The sequence below is a fragment of the Solanum stenotomum genome, chromosome 6 (genome assembly GCF_019186545.1).
Source record: "Solanum stenotomum isolate F172 chromosome 6, ASM1918654v1, whole genome shotgun sequence".
NCBI classification, from domain to species: domain Eukaryota; kingdom Viridiplantae; phylum Streptophyta; class Magnoliopsida; order Solanales; family Solanaceae; genus Solanum; species Solanum stenotomum.
The window spans coordinates 26,309,095-26,327,331 of NC_064287.1; the positions used below are offsets into that span (position 1 = coordinate 26,309,095).

Genomic DNA, 18,237 nt, shown 5'->3' on the forward strand with positions numbered 1-18,237 from the left:
ACTGAATCTGACCCTATCAAGGCTGCTTCATCCACTTCGAACCAACCAATGGGAGATCTACATCTATGCCCATAAAATGTCTCATAAGGGGTCATATGAATACTGGAATGATAACTATTATTGTAGGCAAAGTTTGTAACGAAAAGGTGATCATTCCAACTACCCTTTAAATCGATCACGCAAGCTCCTAAGGTCTGAATGGTACGATATGCCTGACCATCTATCTGTGGATGAAATGTTGTGCTAAGGTTAAATTGAGTACCAAAACCTTTCTGAAATGACTTTTAGAAATGAGAGGTAAACTAGGGACCTCTATATGAGATGATAGACAAATGAACCCCATGCAACCTGACTATCTCATTAATGTAAAGCTTGGCGTAGTCCTCCGTCGAATATGTAGTCTTGACCGCCAAAAAGCTTGAACACTTAGTAACTCTGTCAACAATCACCCAAATAGAGTCATGTTGTTTGCTAGTACGAGGTAACTTGTGATGAAGTACATGTTGATCAATTCCCACTTCTAAGTAGGAATGTGCACATCAGCTCATGCTATTGTGCACCTCAACTCATGCTAAACACATAAGTTGAGGTTGGCTGTGAAAAGGAAAATCGAAAGAGAAAGGGTATGAAAAGAGTTTTGTGTTGAAGAGAGAAACAAAAAAGAAAAAGATGTAACTTTGTGCGAAAAAAGCAAAAAGATAAAAAACAAAAGTGCTGAAAGAAATAAAGAAAAATAAAGTGAAAGAAAAAGAAGAAAGTGAAAAATAAGAGCTATAAAGTCAAAAGTCACATCTGTGTTGAATAGAGTCAAGGGAAAGAAAATAAAATGAAAGGATGTTAAGAATAGGTTGAGAAAAGAGATAAAAAGCCAATGTAATGTCACGAGGGCAGAAAGTCACTAAAAAGTACCCAAATGTACCATACCTGACCTTGAGTCTACGTTACAAGCTAAAAAAGTCCTATAGTAATCCTAGCAACTAGTTTGGTGAGTCTTAGCAGAGAAAATAAGGGCAAGCCTATGGTATCGAGCACTAAATATACTTGAAGTTACTTCAGAGTGTGAGTGTTGAACGAATCCTACAATTTGAAAGTCATATCTATTGTGTGTGAAAAAAGATTTCTTTTAAAGTGAGGGCACTAGTTACATTGTTTGAAAATTGATACCTTGGTGATTGCGAAAGGTGTGTGTTGTGATGTCAGTTGGTTGATCTATGTCGTGTTTTGATATGTATGAGTTGGTTTGTTGAGTCTAAATGAAAAGATTTGCACTAAGGAAATGGAATAAATTGAAAAGACCATGTGATTGATTGAGTTTGTATGTCTGTTTCTACACAAGTGTCGTTTACAGTTTTAGTGTGTAGCTTGAGGACAAACAACAAGTATTGAGGGTATTGATATATCGTGTGATTACGATATTTTTATGCATTTCACTTAGAAGCTATGTGTGTCTAGGGCTATATTGTATTAGAAATAATATATTTTGTATTATGTTTGCAGAAAATAAGCTTGGATAAGAGCTGAAATTATGCAGAAGGAGCCACCCATGGAGTGATCCACGAACCGTAGGTCCTTTGACGGACCGTTGTTGGGCATGCGTAGATGGAGCATCAGTGAATTCTGCCTAAGTGTGGAACTACGAAGCAACTAACGGACTGTTGGTCGACCCACATGTCGGCCTGCACATCCATTGTTGGGTTCAGAGAGTTGAAGTTCCAGTACTTGATGTAAAATATTAAGTATGGACCTACGTACCGTAGGTCGACCCACGGTTCGTAGGTTGAGTCGTCAACTGATGCCTCGTTTTAGACAACTTATTTCCTTATTTTGTTTCCTTTTTATTTGGGACTTGTTTTCAATAAATAGGAGATGTAAACCTCGTTTTTGGGGGTTAGACAACATTGTATACTTTTAGTTTTGGTGTTTCTTTGGGATTTAACTAGCAACTTTAGCAATTTGATTTACGGATTTCGTTTTATAAGATTTTTACTTTGAAATTCAATTGGAGATTTCGGGTTTCATCGACTCTACTCATAAGTTCATGAACTCTTTTTATCAAAATATGAATTGTATTCTTTCAAGCATGAGTAGCCAAATCCACAACTAGGGTTCTTGGAACCACAAGCAATTAACAACGTATGAATAATAATTAACTAATTATTTAATAGTGTTTATGCATGTCTTGGTAATTCTTTCGCTTAGAAGTATTTTTAATGGTTGCAAACGTTAGAACTCGCCTCATTCCAACTTGCCGGACCAAGGAGGTAATGAATGAGAAAAGAAATAACAACAGAGATTTAGTGGATGCTATCTAATAGTCTAATGTCAATTGGTGCAAGGGTGAAAACTAAGCCATACATTGATGTGATGTATAATTTGAGGTAACAGTAAGGGATAGTAAAGTATACACTCGTAGCCGGACCAAGGTGCGTAGTGAATTTCTCTATTTGGAGGATCAATAACTTAGGGATACCTAACTTACCAACCTTGCATGTAAAACGCTAGGAAATGATTACTATTATTAGGATTGTCGTGCTAAGAGCTTGTGGGGAACACATACACCCTAGTTTCTCTCTCATATTTATAACTTAAAGTTTGAATCCTGCTTACTTGTTACTTAATCAACAATCTGTTACTTGTTTACAACCCCCCCCCCCCTTTTATTTACTTGTCTCGGAAATAGTTTGACTAAACATATATAATAGTGAGTTAAGTTTAAGTCTAAACCATAATCCCCGTGGGATCGACCCCAACCTACATGTTGGGTTCTTTATTTGACAACAATTGTTAATATTTCTTTAGAGAGGTGTAATTTCACTATATCAGGTGTAAAACACAAATTAGTGGTGTTAGACTTGTTGCCTCATCTACAAGCTTTGCAAGCTCAAAGGATAAAAACCTGATTGTTGCAGATTTGACTTATTATTACAGAATAGTTGATATAGTTGAGTTAGACTATTATGGTCATTTTAAGGTTGTTCTATTCAAGTGTAATTGGTATGAGGTTGAAAAAGATATTTGTGGCATTACTTATGTCTATTTTAACAAGAGATGCGCTCAGAAAGAGCGTTTTGTGCTTCCATCTCAAGTAAATCAATGCTTTTATGTGCAAGATCCATATGATCAAGATAGACATTATGTTATGAGAACTGTTTCGAGAGACTTGTTTAGCATGAGTGATCAACTTGAATCTAATCTCCCACAAAATTATGAAAATGAGTTGTCTGAACATTTGATGGGACCATCTATACGAGAAGATATTGGTGAAGTTCTCTTAATAAGGACTGATGTACCAGAAACAATTATTGATGTGCCTTTGGAGGAATTTGTTACTGAACAACTTGAAGTTGAGTATGACGAGAAATTACTAGATGAGTCTGAAGATGAGATTGAAGATGAGTTAGAAGATGACTCTTAATATGAGTTTGAAGATATGTCTGAAGACGGGTTTGAAGATGACGCACCATGAGTTTTTTTATTTTTGTGATGACGATATAGTGTTGACTCACTCGTTTTTTGTACAAACACCTCAAGATGTCTAATATGTGGAATTGACTATTAGATCACTACCATTTTAAGTATTTTGTTAGCTTCTTTCATGCACCCGGTTGTTCAATAACCTCTAATTCTATCTTGCTATTTTTATTTGATTGTTTGTTGGCACAAACTTATCTTACTAAGCTTAGTAATCTCTGAAGTATTCCTGGTACAATTATCAAATTGCTTTTTGATCTATAAATATGAATTTTTATTGTTATGTAAATACATATTTTTTTTCCTATTATTATTAGGCAGTGGACATTAAAGGCAACAAAGTGAACTCTGTAGCATTGTTGGTAAAGTCATTTGTAGGTAGTACTCCCTTCACTTTCTAGAAGCTAATAATTAGTCCACTACTCGTTCTCAATTATACAACACAATTCCTTTTGAAGTTAGTATTGTCTGTTTGCTTGTTTAATCACCTGAGTATTATTTTGTAGGTTAATGTAACACCCCGCATCAAAAAAGGGAAATGAAACCAAATACTGGGAAATTGAAGTTGCCAACCACGAGGGCCACTCACATCTTGTGGATGGGACCACAGACTGTAGGTGTGGTCTGCGGATAGCCCTGCCTAGGGATGGTCTAGAGGCCCAGGACCACGGCCAGACCTATGAACCGTAGGCCAGACCACAGTTCGTGGTCAGGGTCCGTGGTTCGTGGCCCAAAAATCTAGTTTCTAATCCTGACCAACGGTCCACCAGGACGGGCCGTGGGTCAGACCAGGGTCTGTTGACTAGGGTCCGTGGATGGTCACCTGACAGTTATTATTCAGGGTCAGTTGGATCTTTTCCTAATTAATTAATTCATATACTATGTCATTTTGCCTTTATTTAGAACGCCTATATAAGTCTTTTTACCCCCAAATTCACCCGATTTAAAGAGAACATTTTTTAAGTGTACTCTAAATATTCTCTTGAAATTTGTCTAAAATTTAATATTCCATCCACAATGTTGTCCGCTAAAAAAAACTTTCCCCTTATATTTTTTAAAGGCCAAAAGACTCTAATTTAACCCTAATTTTTCTCAAAACAACAATATTCATCTCTTATATTGTAATGATGCGTCCAAGCAAAACATTTCTCTTAAGGAAACCCAGATCCCCAAATTTTGACTGTTCAACTTATTCTTAGATTCTACTTGTAAAAACTCACCAAGTTTCCTCTGAGTTAGGAAAGATCAACTCATTCATACTATTATTCTTGTTCAAACATCCTTGTCGACATGGATTTCTAATTTGACCCGTGTTCTAAGATTGTCCGACTAAGCTCTTCTTCAATGGAAACCTTGTGTTATCAAATATGTGCAGTTGAGATCTCTTCGTCGGTCGCTACAAACATCTCACATCGTCGACCATCTCAGGTAAGATTTCAACCTCTTTTTACAAGCTTAATAGCAATCTTTGAAATTTGTGCAACTTCCTATCCTTCTATGAATGCTAAGAAACACAATACTTGTTGAGATTGTGTGGTGATGGCAATTTAATAATTCAATCTAAAGTCCCCTTAAAGAATGAAATCATTGGTAGAGAATTATTTCAAGCTGCTTGTAAATTTACACTTTGGAAGTTAAAATTTCTTCCTTATATGTATTTTTTGTTAGACGTTGTTGATTTACTTAGAAGGTACATCCTGCTAAGATTTCAAAAATTGTTGTTGGTGGACATGCCTTCAATTTTGTTCAAGAAATAATTTATTTTCTTTGTAGGGGGGCTCTCCAAGGCCATTTTGATGAGAGTGAAATTTTGAGGTGCCTCAAGATGTGTGCAACTGATAAAGCGCCAGGGCCAGATGATTTTACTATGGGCTTCTTTATCAAGTGTTGGGAGGTGGTGAAGCAGGACATCATGGACACTTTTCAAAACTTTTATGATCAAGGAGTGTTTGAGAAGAGTTTTAATGCAACATTCATAGCACTTATTCCTAAGAAGAAGGGTGCCAAGGAGTTGAAGAACTTCAGACCGATAAGTCTAATTGGCAGTATTTACAAGTTGCTCTCTAAAGTATTGACTGAGAGACTGAAAGGGGTGATTGGCAAGTTGGTAGATTCTAAACAAATGGCATTCATCAAAGGGAGACAAATTATGGATGCAGTCTTGATTGCCAATGAAGTTGTTGATTCTAGAGTTAAGAAGAAGAAGCCAGACATTCTCTATAAGTTGGACATAGAGAAAGCTTATGACCACGTTAAATGGAGATAACTTATAAAGGTATTAGAAATGATGGGTTTTGGGCAAAAATGGTTGAAGTGGATGGAGCAATGTATTTCAACAGTCTGTTTTTCAGTTCTAGTTAATGGTTCTCCAACAGGATTCTTCCAATCATATAGAGCACTCAGGCAAGGTGACCCTCTGTCACCTTTTCTATTCCTAATTGCTATGGAAGGACTGAATAACATGGTCAAGACAACCAAATTACGAGGTTGGATAAAGGGTTTTGAAGTGGCTAGAGAAGCGATTGACAGTCTGGAAGTGACACATCTACAATATACAGATGACACACTTATTTTTNGCACTCAGGCAAGGTGACCCTCTGTCACCTTTTCTATTCCTAATTGCTATGGAAGGACTGAATAACATGGTCAAGACAACCAAATTACGAGGTTGGATAAAGGGTTTTGAAGTGGCTAGAGAAGCGATTGACAGTCTGGAAGTGACACATCTACAATATACAGATGACACACTTATTTTTTGTGATGCTGAGGAAGATCAACTAAAGCACTTAAGACTGATCTTGGTTCTGTTTGAAGGGGTAACTGGTCTACATATCAACTGGAGAAAGAGTTTAATGTACCCTATTAATGTAGTCAACAACATGAGTTGGTTAGCCACAATCCTTGGAGGTGAAGTTGTCACTCTGCCAGCTACATACTTGGGATTACCTTTAGGAGCCAAATCTATGTCCATAGATATATGGAACAATGTGATTGAGCAGTGGGAAAAAAAACTAGCCAGGTGGAAAACACAATACTTGTCTATGGGTGGAAGATTGACACTAATCAATTAAGTAACTGATGCTCTTCCAACTTACATGATGTCCCTCTTTCTTATCCCACCAGGGGTCACCAAGAGGCTGAACAATATTAGAAGGAAATTTTTGTGGCAGGGGAATAAGGAAAAGAAAGGATTTCACTTGGTAAAGTGGAAATCAATGATAACTGGGAAGAAAAATAGTGGTTTGGGAATTAAGAACCTAAACTTGCAAAGTAAAGCTCTTCAAATGAAATGGTTATGGAAGTATGCAAATGGTAACCAACTGTTGTGGGAAAGGGTGATTGAAGCTAAATATATACCAAAAGACAAATGGATGACCAAAGAGGTGACTACTCCTTATGGAGTCAGCCTTTGGAGGTCCATTACGAATCTATGGGATGAAGTGAAGAACAACTCAAAGGTGAAAGTTTTTTATGGGAGAAAGACCATGTTTTGGAAGGATAATTGGCATGAGAAAGGCAACTTGGAAGAGTTATTTCCTCATGTTTACAACTTAGTTACATTTCAACAAGGGTTTATAGTAGATTTATGGACACTACAGGGGTGGAACTTCAACTTCAGAAGACATCTAAATGATTGGGAGGTTCAGAGAGTAGCTGATTTTCTTAACACAATGGAACCTTTCAATGGGCTTCAAACAGGGAAGGATGTTCTATGGTGGACAGGAAACAATAGAGGAGTATACAAAGTTAGTAGAGCTTATAATCTAATGGATCAGAAAAATCAACAAATTAAAAATTGGCCATGGAAACAAATATGGAAAAGCAGAATACCCTACAAAGTATCTTGCTTTGTCTGGTTGTTGGCCAAGGAAGCAACTCTTACTCAAGACAATGTCATGGAGAGAGGGATAACCTTATGCTCTAGATGCTTTCTCTGTGGGGGAGACTTTAGAGAATGTAAATCATCTGTTTCTACACTGCAAGTACACTCAACAATTATGGAGGATTTTTTTGAGTCATAAAGGCATCTCCTGGACTATGCCTGGGAAAGTTTTAGAGGCTTTAAAGAGCTGGGAGGAAGCAGGAGTACTGGAAAAAGACAAAGGCAGATGGAGACTTATCCCTGCTTTAATATGGTGGGCAATATGGAAAGAGAGGAACTCTAAGTGTTTTGAGAGCATAGAAAATAGTGTGCAGAAAGTGAAGCTCAACTGCATTTTGCTATTATGTTTTTGGTATAATCAGTTATACTCAAATGATAATGTCTCTATAATTGATGTTTTAGACTCAATTTAGCCATAGAGCAAGCAGTAAGAATTTGGGGCTTTTGTATATAAGGTTTCAGTGCAACCCATGTACTGTTTTGTGATATAATTCAACCTTACCAAGTTCAAAAAGAATAATTTCTTTTCTTTGTACAAAGCATGATTTTGAGATGTTTTGTTTTAGCAGTATATTGTGGAAGTTTTCAAAATTTACTCGGACAAACTATCGATTGCAGGAAAGCCATTTTAGTTGCCCTCATGTGAAATAAACCATTATTTTGCTCTATCTTGTCAAAATAAAAATGCTAAAGCTTAATTAACTAGTTGATGTTAGCATATCATTATAAGTGAAAGTGGTTATTGTTTGCAGTAAAATCCAAGTCCACAATTGCGTGAAGTTTTGTCATTTTCCAACCAAGGGACACACCAACTTAAATTGGTAGCTTAGTACTCAGTAAGGTTAGCATCACAATTGTCTTAACAACTTCATTAAAGCTAGCATCTAACTCTTCAGCATTACACTTTTAGTTTACATGTTATTGATGATCATAACTTTATCATCTTATTAGTTCTTAATATTCTAAAGGTTTCAACATCTATCTTTTGTGTATTTTTATATTTTTGTTGGGCACTTAGATGTTAGATATTGGACTGCTGCAGCATCAGGGGCCGATGTCAAATTGTTCAGCAAATTTAGATATAGGACTGCTGCACCATTTAAGGTTAATGATGATGAAATGACCATAAAGTATTTTCTTTTTGTGAAAATAAAGACATCCCGGTATCCTAAGAGAAAGACCTATTGTATGGTTAAGTTATTCAAGCATTATTAGCAAGTACAAGTTTTTCTAGTTGCAAAAGGAGTTGTTTAACCAAATGTTTCAAATATGCTTGCTAGCATGTATTTTTTACTTTAGGTCAATATCATTTTGTTATGAATCTTTAGGGAAGGATCGATTCACAAGGCAATATATAAATCAGTTCGTTAAAGGGAGGTTGAAACCTTAGAGTTTATTAAAAGAGAGAACTCCGATCTCTTCAGCTCTTTAAAGGGAGACAGAAACCTTAGAGTTCAATGGAAGAGAGAACTCAAATCTCTTGTTTTTTTCTTAATTATGACTTACTGATTTATTCATCAAAAGCCCCTTTAAATAGGAGTCTTATTACATCAATAGGAAGTCTAATTCTTATGAAAGTAGGAGACCNTCTCTTGTTTTTTGCTTAATTATGACTTACTGATTTATTCATCAAAAGCCCCTTTAAATAGGAGTCTTATTACATCAATAGGAAATCTAATTCTTATGAAAGTAGGAGACCTAAATCATATTCCAAACTAATAACTATAACTTAACTAATCCTTATGAAACTCTGAAACTAAATGATATTTTGGTGTATTCATGTTCAAAAGATGAGCATGCAAATCATCAGCGAGCAGTCCTTTAGGTTCTTCGAGACCGAGAACTTTATGCAAAGTTTTCAAAGTGCGAGTTCTGGTTGGACTCTGTAGCTTTCTTAGGCCATATTGTATCAGATGCAAGCATTGTGGTTGATACACAAAAGATTGAGACCGTAAAGACTAGTCCCAGACCCATGACTTCGACTAAGGTTCGTAGTTTCTTAAGGTTAACTGGGTACTACAAAATGTTTGTAGAGGGTTTTCTTCAATTTCAGCCCCATTAACGAAGCTGACTCAAAAAGCAGCTAAGTTCCAGTGGATTGCGGCTTTGCGAGGATAGTTTCCAGGAGTTGAAGGGCAGGTTGATATCAACACCAGTTCTTGCATTGCCAGACGGTTCAGAAGGCTATGTGGTGTATTATGATACTTCTGGTGTTGGATTGGGATGTGTTCTAATGCAACATGGTAAGGTTATCACATATGCTTCAAGGGAGTTAAGAAAGCATGAGAAGATTTATCTAACCCACGATTTAGAATTGGCTGTAGTTGTGNTAACTGGGTACTACAAAATGTTTGAAGAGGGTTTTCTTCAATTTCAGCCCCATTAACGAAGCTGACTCAAAAACCAGCTAAGTTCCAGTGGATTGCGGCTTTGCGAGGATAGTTTCCAGGAGTTGAAGGACAGGTTGACATCAACACCAGTTCTTGCATTGCCAGACGGTTCAGAAGGCTATGTGGTGTATTATGATACTTCTGGTGTTGGATTGGGATGTGTTCTAATGCAACATGGTAAGGTTATCACATATGCTTCAAGGGAGTTAAGAAAGCATGAGAAGATTTATCTAACCCACGATTTAGAATTGGCTGTAGTTGTGCATGCGCTAAAGATCTGGAGACACTTTTTGTATGGCGTTCATGTTGACATCTTCACAGATCATAAAAGTTTTTAATATATCTTTAGAGAGAAGGAGTTAAATCTGCGACAACGTAGATGGCTTGAGTTACTGAAAGACTACGACATGGACATTTTATATCATCCAGGAAAGGAGAATGTGGTAGCTGATGCCCTCAGTCGAAGATCTATGTGTAGTTTATCATATTTAGATGTTGAGAAGTGTGAGCTAGCGCGAGAGCTTCATCAGTTAGCTAGCTTGGGAGTCAGATTGTTAGAGGCAGAAGATAGTGGGGTAACAATTCAGGACACAGCCATATCATCTCTAATTATAGAAGTAAAATCACGGCAACAAGAGGAACCTAGCTTAGAGCAGCTCAGAGCCAAGACTCAGAATCAATAGACTTTAGCATTTGATATAGCAGGAGATGGAGTCCTTAGATATAGTGGTCGATTTTGTGTTTCGATTGTTGCAGGGCTTCCACATCGGATTATGGAAGAGGCACATCATTCCCGTTATTCTATTCACCCTGGTTCGATGAAAATGTACCATGATATTAAGGAGATCTATTGGTGGCACGGGATGAAGAAGGATGTTGCTGAGTTTGTGGTACAGTGTCCTAACTGCCAACAGGTGAAGGTTGAGCACCAAAAGCCCATTGGGCTAGTTTAGGAGATAGTCATTCCTTTGTGGAAGTGTGAAGCAATTAATATGGATTTTATTACAAGGTTACCTCGATCTCGTCGCAAGTTTGACTCTATTTGGGTAATTGTTGATAGACTAACAAAATCAGCCCACTTCTTACCAGTCAGAGCTACTTTTACGGCTGAAGACTATGCAGGGCTCTATATTAGGGAGATTATTATGCTACACGGTGTCCCAGTATCTATTATCTCTCATAGAGAAGCACAATTCACCGCCAACTTCTGGAAGTCCTTGCAGAAAGGACTGGAAATACAGGTTAATCTTAGTACAGCCTTTCACCCTCAGACAGATGGCCAGCTGAGCGCACAATTTTAACACTCGAAGAAATGTTACGGGTGTGTGCGCTAGACTTCAAGGGAAGTTGGGATGACCACTTGCCTCTTAGAGAGTTCGCATACAATAATAGTTATCACTCCTTATGAAGCTTTGTAGGGGCGAAAATGTAGATCCCCCATTGGATAGTTCGAGGTAGGTGAGTCAGGGTTGATTGGAGCCAACTTAGTACAACAGACAATGGAGCAAGTTAAGCTTATTCGGGAGAGGTTGCTAACATTTCAAAGCCAACATAACTCATACTCAGATGTGCGACGAAGGGACTTAGATTTTTTTGTCGATGACTGGGTACTCTTAAAAGTCTCACCTATAAAGGGTGTTATGCGATTTGGCAAAAAGGGAAAGCTTAGTCCAAGATTCATTGGGCCATACCGGATCCTTCGAAGGGTAGGACGAGTGGCTTATGAGTTAGAATTGCCTTCAGGGCTAAAATATGTTCATCCAATTTTCCTTGTATCGATGCTACAGAAGTGCATAGGAGACCCTTCTCGAGTTGTCCCAGTTGAGGATGTTCAGATCATAGAGGAGTTGTCCTACGAGGAAACTTCAGTTGCCATTTTAGATCAGCAGGTCCATAAATTGAGGATCAAAGAAGTGGCTTCGGTTAAAGTATTGTGGAGAAACAAGAATAGAGAAGAGGTGACCTGGGAAGCTGAGGATGGCATAAGGTCCAAATATCCTCACTTGTTTCATACCCTAGGGTGATGGCATATCAGTTTATATTAGGGCAGTAAGGTAAGATACCTATTTGATTATATATATATATATATATATATATATATATATATATATACTATTGCTTATTATTATTGTGGTTGTCATTGTATATCTGCTCACACTGTTATGGTGGAGCTATAGTGCTTAGTAATTTATGTCATCATGTGAGACGCCTAGGTTAGAAATTTTGCATTTCAGGTTCTTGGATAGTGACATCTACAAAGGATACATTGCCTAAATTTTGGCAACTCCTAAGGACTGAACCGTGTGACTCAAAATTTTCATTCGAGGACGAATGATTCTAAGGAGGGATGAATGTAACACCCCGTCTTTTCAAAACGTATAAATTAACTCGTATCTTCGTGAAAAGACCAGGAGAATGGGTAATAAATTAAGAATGATGTGTTATGTGATAGTTTAAGTGTTCAAGTGTTGTATCTCAAGTTTTGAAGTTAGGTAAGTGGCAAAATAAAAGTTGGCGAAAGTTACCGTAAATTCTTTTTTAACGATTTGTCTAAACTTTGGTACAAATGTCTCGGACATTTTCTCCAAATCTAATAAGAGTTATGGTCCCCATGACCTATGAAATCGAAGGTCTACGAGTCTAGTTTCCAACGCATCAACCCGTTTGTTCATACGACTTCAGAATGGAGTGATATTTGCATTTTTGCAAGACTGCGCAAGCAAGCAGGTGAGGTGGGTCCCCTAAGTCAGTGGAACTTTAGATATATCATATTCTTCAAATTTTCTTCATTTTTCCTTCATTTTCCTTAGTGAAGAACCAGAAAACTCACAAAACCTACAAAACCCACTTCTAGGACAAGCCAAGTTACTGATTTTCGTGACTTAAGTCCTTAACAAAAGTTCTTCTATGCATTGAGGTCGTCATCATGGTATAATTTATTTTATCGATTTCCTAGCATATCGTACTTTGGTGTGTGGATAGAAGGGGTTTGGGCATACTTTAAAGTTTTGAGGTGTATTACATACTTATAATCAAGGTAAGACCCTTCTTTCATCGACTCTAGCTTTGATAAGTCACAAATAACAATTTGCGACGGAAATACATATCTTTTATCGGATTTTCGTTGTATCTTCTGTTCTTTTGTGTTGATTATGATCCTGCCTTGTTGTAGTATCTAGGGGGTTTGTGATCAAAGTTATTAGGACACCTGATTTCAGCAAAAAAGGAATGTTAAGGCTATTCCCTACTTACGGCATGTTCCTTAAAGCTTAGAAGCAATGTATTTGGGTTGTTATCCTTGATATACTGGTAGCCGTGATTGTTGATTGTTGATTGTTGATTGTTGGCTGGTCGAGTTAACAAAATCCTCCCTTGTCGGTATTCTTTTTCAGTTAGTAGCATCCCTATGTTGGACACAACTCAGAGGCTATTTGTATAGGTTGCTTATAACTAAATTGCTCGCTTTTAGCGATTGGATTGTTATTGTTGCCCTTGGGGCTATTGTGGTTAGCTGCAGGAATGTGATATATGCCTAGAAGGGCTATGTTCTGCCTATAGGGCTATATGGATGCCTAAAAGAGCTATGAGTTGCCTACGGGGCTATATTGATGCCTACAAGGGATATGAGTTGCCTACAGGTCTATATTGACGCCTAAGAAGGCTATGTGCTTCCTACAGGGCCATGTTGTTGCCTAAGAGGGCTATGAGTTGTCTATAATCTATGTTGATGCCTAAGAGAGATATGTTCTGCATACGGGGCTATATTAATGCCTAAAAGGGCTATGTGACTGCCTACGGGGTATATAGGCTGAGTGGCACCTTCCGGGCTTATGGGGGCCTGAGTAGGTGGTTTTGTGTGCTGTTTGTACCTGCCGAGCTTATGGGGGCTTGGTTTGGTTGTTGTTTTATTATTTTTTATAAGTTTAAATTTAGGAGCAGGTTAGTACACTTATCTTATCCTTGATTTATTTATCAAATTATTCCAGTATATCAGGATACCTCATTATAGTCTATTGCATTTCATACTTTGTACATCATTTTGTACTGACGTCCCATTGACTTGGGGGCACTGCATTCATGCATGCAGGTCCTGACAGACGACCGAGTAGACCTCCTTAGCAGCAGGATTGACTTTTATCCGGTTGGCTAGCCCATTTTCTCCGGAGCTGCCATAGTTGGGAGGTTTGTTACCTTTTGTTGTATATATCTTTATAGGTAAGCTGGGGTCCTCTCCCGCTAATCTTTACTACTCTTAAAGGCATGCAGACTAGTGTGTGAGGTGTATAGCTATGTTATGGCCATACTGGTCTATGTTGTTGGTTTGCTGAAGCTTGTGAGTTGTTTGATGTATTGTATTGATAAATACCTGATTTTAGTTTTAGTATAGATATCATGGTGGCCTTGACGGCCCAATCAGGACTTCTATGCTTGTTGGCTATTTATTTATATGATCTCATGGGAGTAGCTATTCTTTTATAGATCAGTTGACAGGGGCCTTGCCGGCCGAGGGCTTAGTTTTAAGGCTTAGTTTTAAGCCAAGATATACTTGTTTGTTTTCTTGATTGCATGTGGCTGCCGTACGCTAGTAGTAAATGGTTCAGCAGGGTCGACTCAGGCCTGAGTTTTGGCATTAGGAGCCAGTTGCACCCCTCGAGTTTGGGGCGTGACACATAGTTCATTAACATTATTGTGGGGGTACTCCTTAACCGACATAGACCATGAGAGCTTGACATGGAATCCTGGTGTCACCCTCACCGGATAAAGGATTCCTACTTGCTTAAGGTAGGACCATTGTTCTTTAGCTTAAGTGGATTCCACTAGCTAGACCTATGTGGGCATATAGTTTATGGGATATGAAGATTGCTACTAGATACTCCGTCTCAACTCACGGATGAGCATCCATCTCAAGAGATTGCTCCTAAGTACCCCGCCTCAACTCATGGATGAGCACCCATCTCAAGCCATATCCACTCAGTGATTGGCATTATTCCCCACGGAGTACATTATATTCATTACATTAGTTCATTATGGGATAAGGGATTGCAACTAGATACCCCACCTCAACTCCCAGTTGGGCATCCATCCCACAGACAACATTCACTAAAATGGGATATAGGGATTTTTACTAGATACTCCGCCTCAACTCCCGGATGAGTATCCATCCCATCCCACATTCATTCATTGGAAAGCTCATAGATTCAAAGATGAGAATAACATTTCATCTAGGAATCCCATTTCATTCATTAGTGTATAATCGAGGATAACCTTTCAATAGACTCAACATTCATTAACATTAACATTGAACTTCATTCATTCATTCATTCCTCAAGTGTTAATAGAGAGATAATATTCAATCCTAACACAATTAGCTTCTAAACATGAACATCTTTCATTCATTTAGATCACACACATACTTCACATCACATTCACATATACAACATCATGAAAATACTTAAATTACTCACACTATGCCTTTAAGGTCATGATCACAATGTACATAATAAGTAAACACCTCCACCTTTCAAGTGGATCAATAGCTTAATCATAATTCTAACTCAACATGAAATTAGTTCATCACTTGACCTTTCAAGACCATGATCATAAATCACCAACAAATCTTTAAATAATTCAATTAGGCAAAAATAGTGATTCAATTCAACAATCTAAATCAAATTAGGTATAATCCATCAACATTCATTCATGATCAACAAACCTACTTCAAAAGGCACAATTTAGGAATTGAGGGAAATCATGGGTTCATAGAGTATTTTCATCTTAAATCATCAACTAAACATCAATAAAATCATAATTTATCATTTGAAAACATTTGTTGAAAGAACCTATGAGGTTGAGTGAAAATCTAGATTTTCATTATTTGAAACCTCATTTGAATTGGCTCCTTGAAAGGAAAATTAGACAAGGATAAAGACTAACATACCTTGCTATTGCTTCCCACGAAATCACCTTGAAAACCTTGGGGATATTGACCTTGGAAGCTTGGAGTCTTCAACTTCTATGGACGTTCGAGAGAAAGTCTATTGGAGGGGAAGGGTAGTTTGAATTTGGGGTTTTGTGATAATAAAGTCTAAAATTGTATTTAATACTTTTAATACCCTTAATATAACTAAATAAACATAAAATAATCGTCCCCTAATTTATTAGGACTTGGGGTGAATTAACCAATTCACCCCTCTCATGGAACCCAAACCCTAACGGTTAGCATACCGAAATGTGGTCCTAATCCATATGTTATGCCGGAACGTGGCAACCGATCCCATATGTATGCCAGAACGTGGCATCTGATCCAAGTTAGTTATGCCGGAATATGGCAACCGATCCATTCACACACCACAATCACAATCACAATCACAATCACAATCACAAGTATATCTTCAAGATCATACATTTAAGTCATAATTTCATGGCAATCATAATTCATCCATCTCATTTACAACAAGTGTGATCAACAATGCAACATTCATATACATGCATCTATCATAATGAAGCAAGAACAAATTACATATATCACACAATCATAGACTCACAACCAGCACCTACCTTGAAACCCTAAGAAACTTGATCCTTTCCTTTCCAGATTAGTTCCACTTGTTCTTGGTCTACAAACAATCAATATAATATGGGAATCAACAAACAATAACTAATTACCCAAATTACTAACAATTTTATGAACCCTAGTTCATACCCATTATCCCAAGTATTCAAATTAGGGTTGTTTCCACCATAGAATCTAGATCAAAACCCTCCCCTATCGATAATTACCCATTCTATTACGTCTATGGATCGAAAAACCAATTCAGGGAGAGAAAAGCTTACCTTTAGCCTAAAAAATGGTGGAAAACTATTAAGAGTCGCCTGGGGTCCGTTCCTTAGCTTTAGAAATCAAAAAGTGCAAAATGAGGTCGTTTAGGGGTTTATTTATGACCTTAAGTCACGTTTGGCCCGCCAGAGTGACACATATCCTGCTAAGGCTGCTTGCACTGAACCAGCGAGCTAATTAAAGAATTCCAAAATCCCCATTTCACAACACACCTCTAACCAATGACGATCAGAAAATACTCTTTATGCTAAGATAAATTTCGGGAGTTCTACTCACCCGAATTCAATTCTGTAAAGTCATACGGGTTCTTTAACAAGTTATCTAACTACTCATGTAATTAAAATCATAATTCACTCACCCCATTGTCACCAAATTTCCCTACACCTTAATGACTCCGATTTCGTCTAAATTTGGACTAGGTTGGGAAATTTCAAGATACTACGAAAAACATTTTCGACCCAAAAGTTTTCCCCGTTGGCTTTTCTATAACGACAGAACCCGTTCATTAAAATAGATACCAATTTACCCATCACTCTTCCTCGAGTGACAAACTTAGGAAAAATAGGCTAAGGAAGGAGTGAAGTAGTAGCTGAGTTGACAAACAATTGGGGATACTTGTCTTGCATGTCCCTCTCGGTTTCCTAAGTAGCTTCCTCAACTGGACGATGCTTCCATTAAACCTTCACGAACTTAATCTCCTTGGTCCTCAACTTACCCACATCACGATCAAGAATTGCAATCGGTTCCTCCTCATATTGGAGGTTTTTGTCAAACAAAATTGAGTCTCACTTAATGATATAATCTCTGTCACTATGATATCTCTTCAACATAGACACATGAAATACCAGATGAACACCCGATAGATTAGAAGGTAAAGCCAATCTATACGCTACCGGTCCTACAAATTCAAGAACCTCAAATGGACCAATGTATCGCGGACTTAGCTTACATTTCTTGCCGAATCTTATCACCCCTTTCATGAGTGATACCTTAAGAAGAACATTCTCACCGGTTTGAAATGTCATGTCTCTTAAGTTATGATCGGCACACTTCTTTTGTCTACTCTGGGTTGTTAAAAGCTTAGCTTGAATACTCCTTACCTTATCTTGAGCATCCTTCACCAAATCAACCCCCAAAGGTTTCACATCTCTAGCCCCAAACCATCCTATGGGTGATCTACATCCCCTCCCATACAATGTATCAAATGGTGTCATATCAATGCTGGAGTGATAACTAATATTATAAGAGAACTCACACAAAGGTAAGAACTTATCCCAATGCCCTTCAAAGTCAATCACATATCCCCTTAACATGTCTCTTAACACTTGAATAGTCCTCTCTGACTGCCCATTTGCCTGTGGACGGAAGGTTATACTAAAAGTGAGTTGTGTGCCCAATTCATCATGCAATTTCCTCAAAAACATGGATGTGAATTGGGTACCATGGTCTGAGATGATAGAGGGGGGGACCCCATGCAACCTCACTATCTCTTTCACATAAACTTTAGCCAATGGTTTAGCATTATAATCTATTCTTACCGGAATGAAATGGGCTGATTTAGTCGATCAATCAACCACTACCCAAATAGAATCAAACTTCCCCAAAGTCTTGGGAAGACCAACCACAAAATCCATGGCTATTCTTCCCACTTTCAT

General features: G+C 37.8%; 1 protein-coding gene across 1 annotated transcript; it reads left to right on the forward strand.

Annotated features, from left to right (window-relative positions):
* Positions 1–6,095: 6,095 nt before the first annotated feature.
* LOC125868624 (uncharacterized) lies at positions 6,096–6,542 on the forward strand. The gene has a single exon (XM_049549238.1). The coding sequence runs from the start codon at positions 6,096–6,098 to the stop codon at positions 6,540–6,542; it is 447 nt and encodes a 148-aa protein (XP_049405195.1).
* Positions 6,543–18,237: the final 11,695 nt, after the last annotated feature.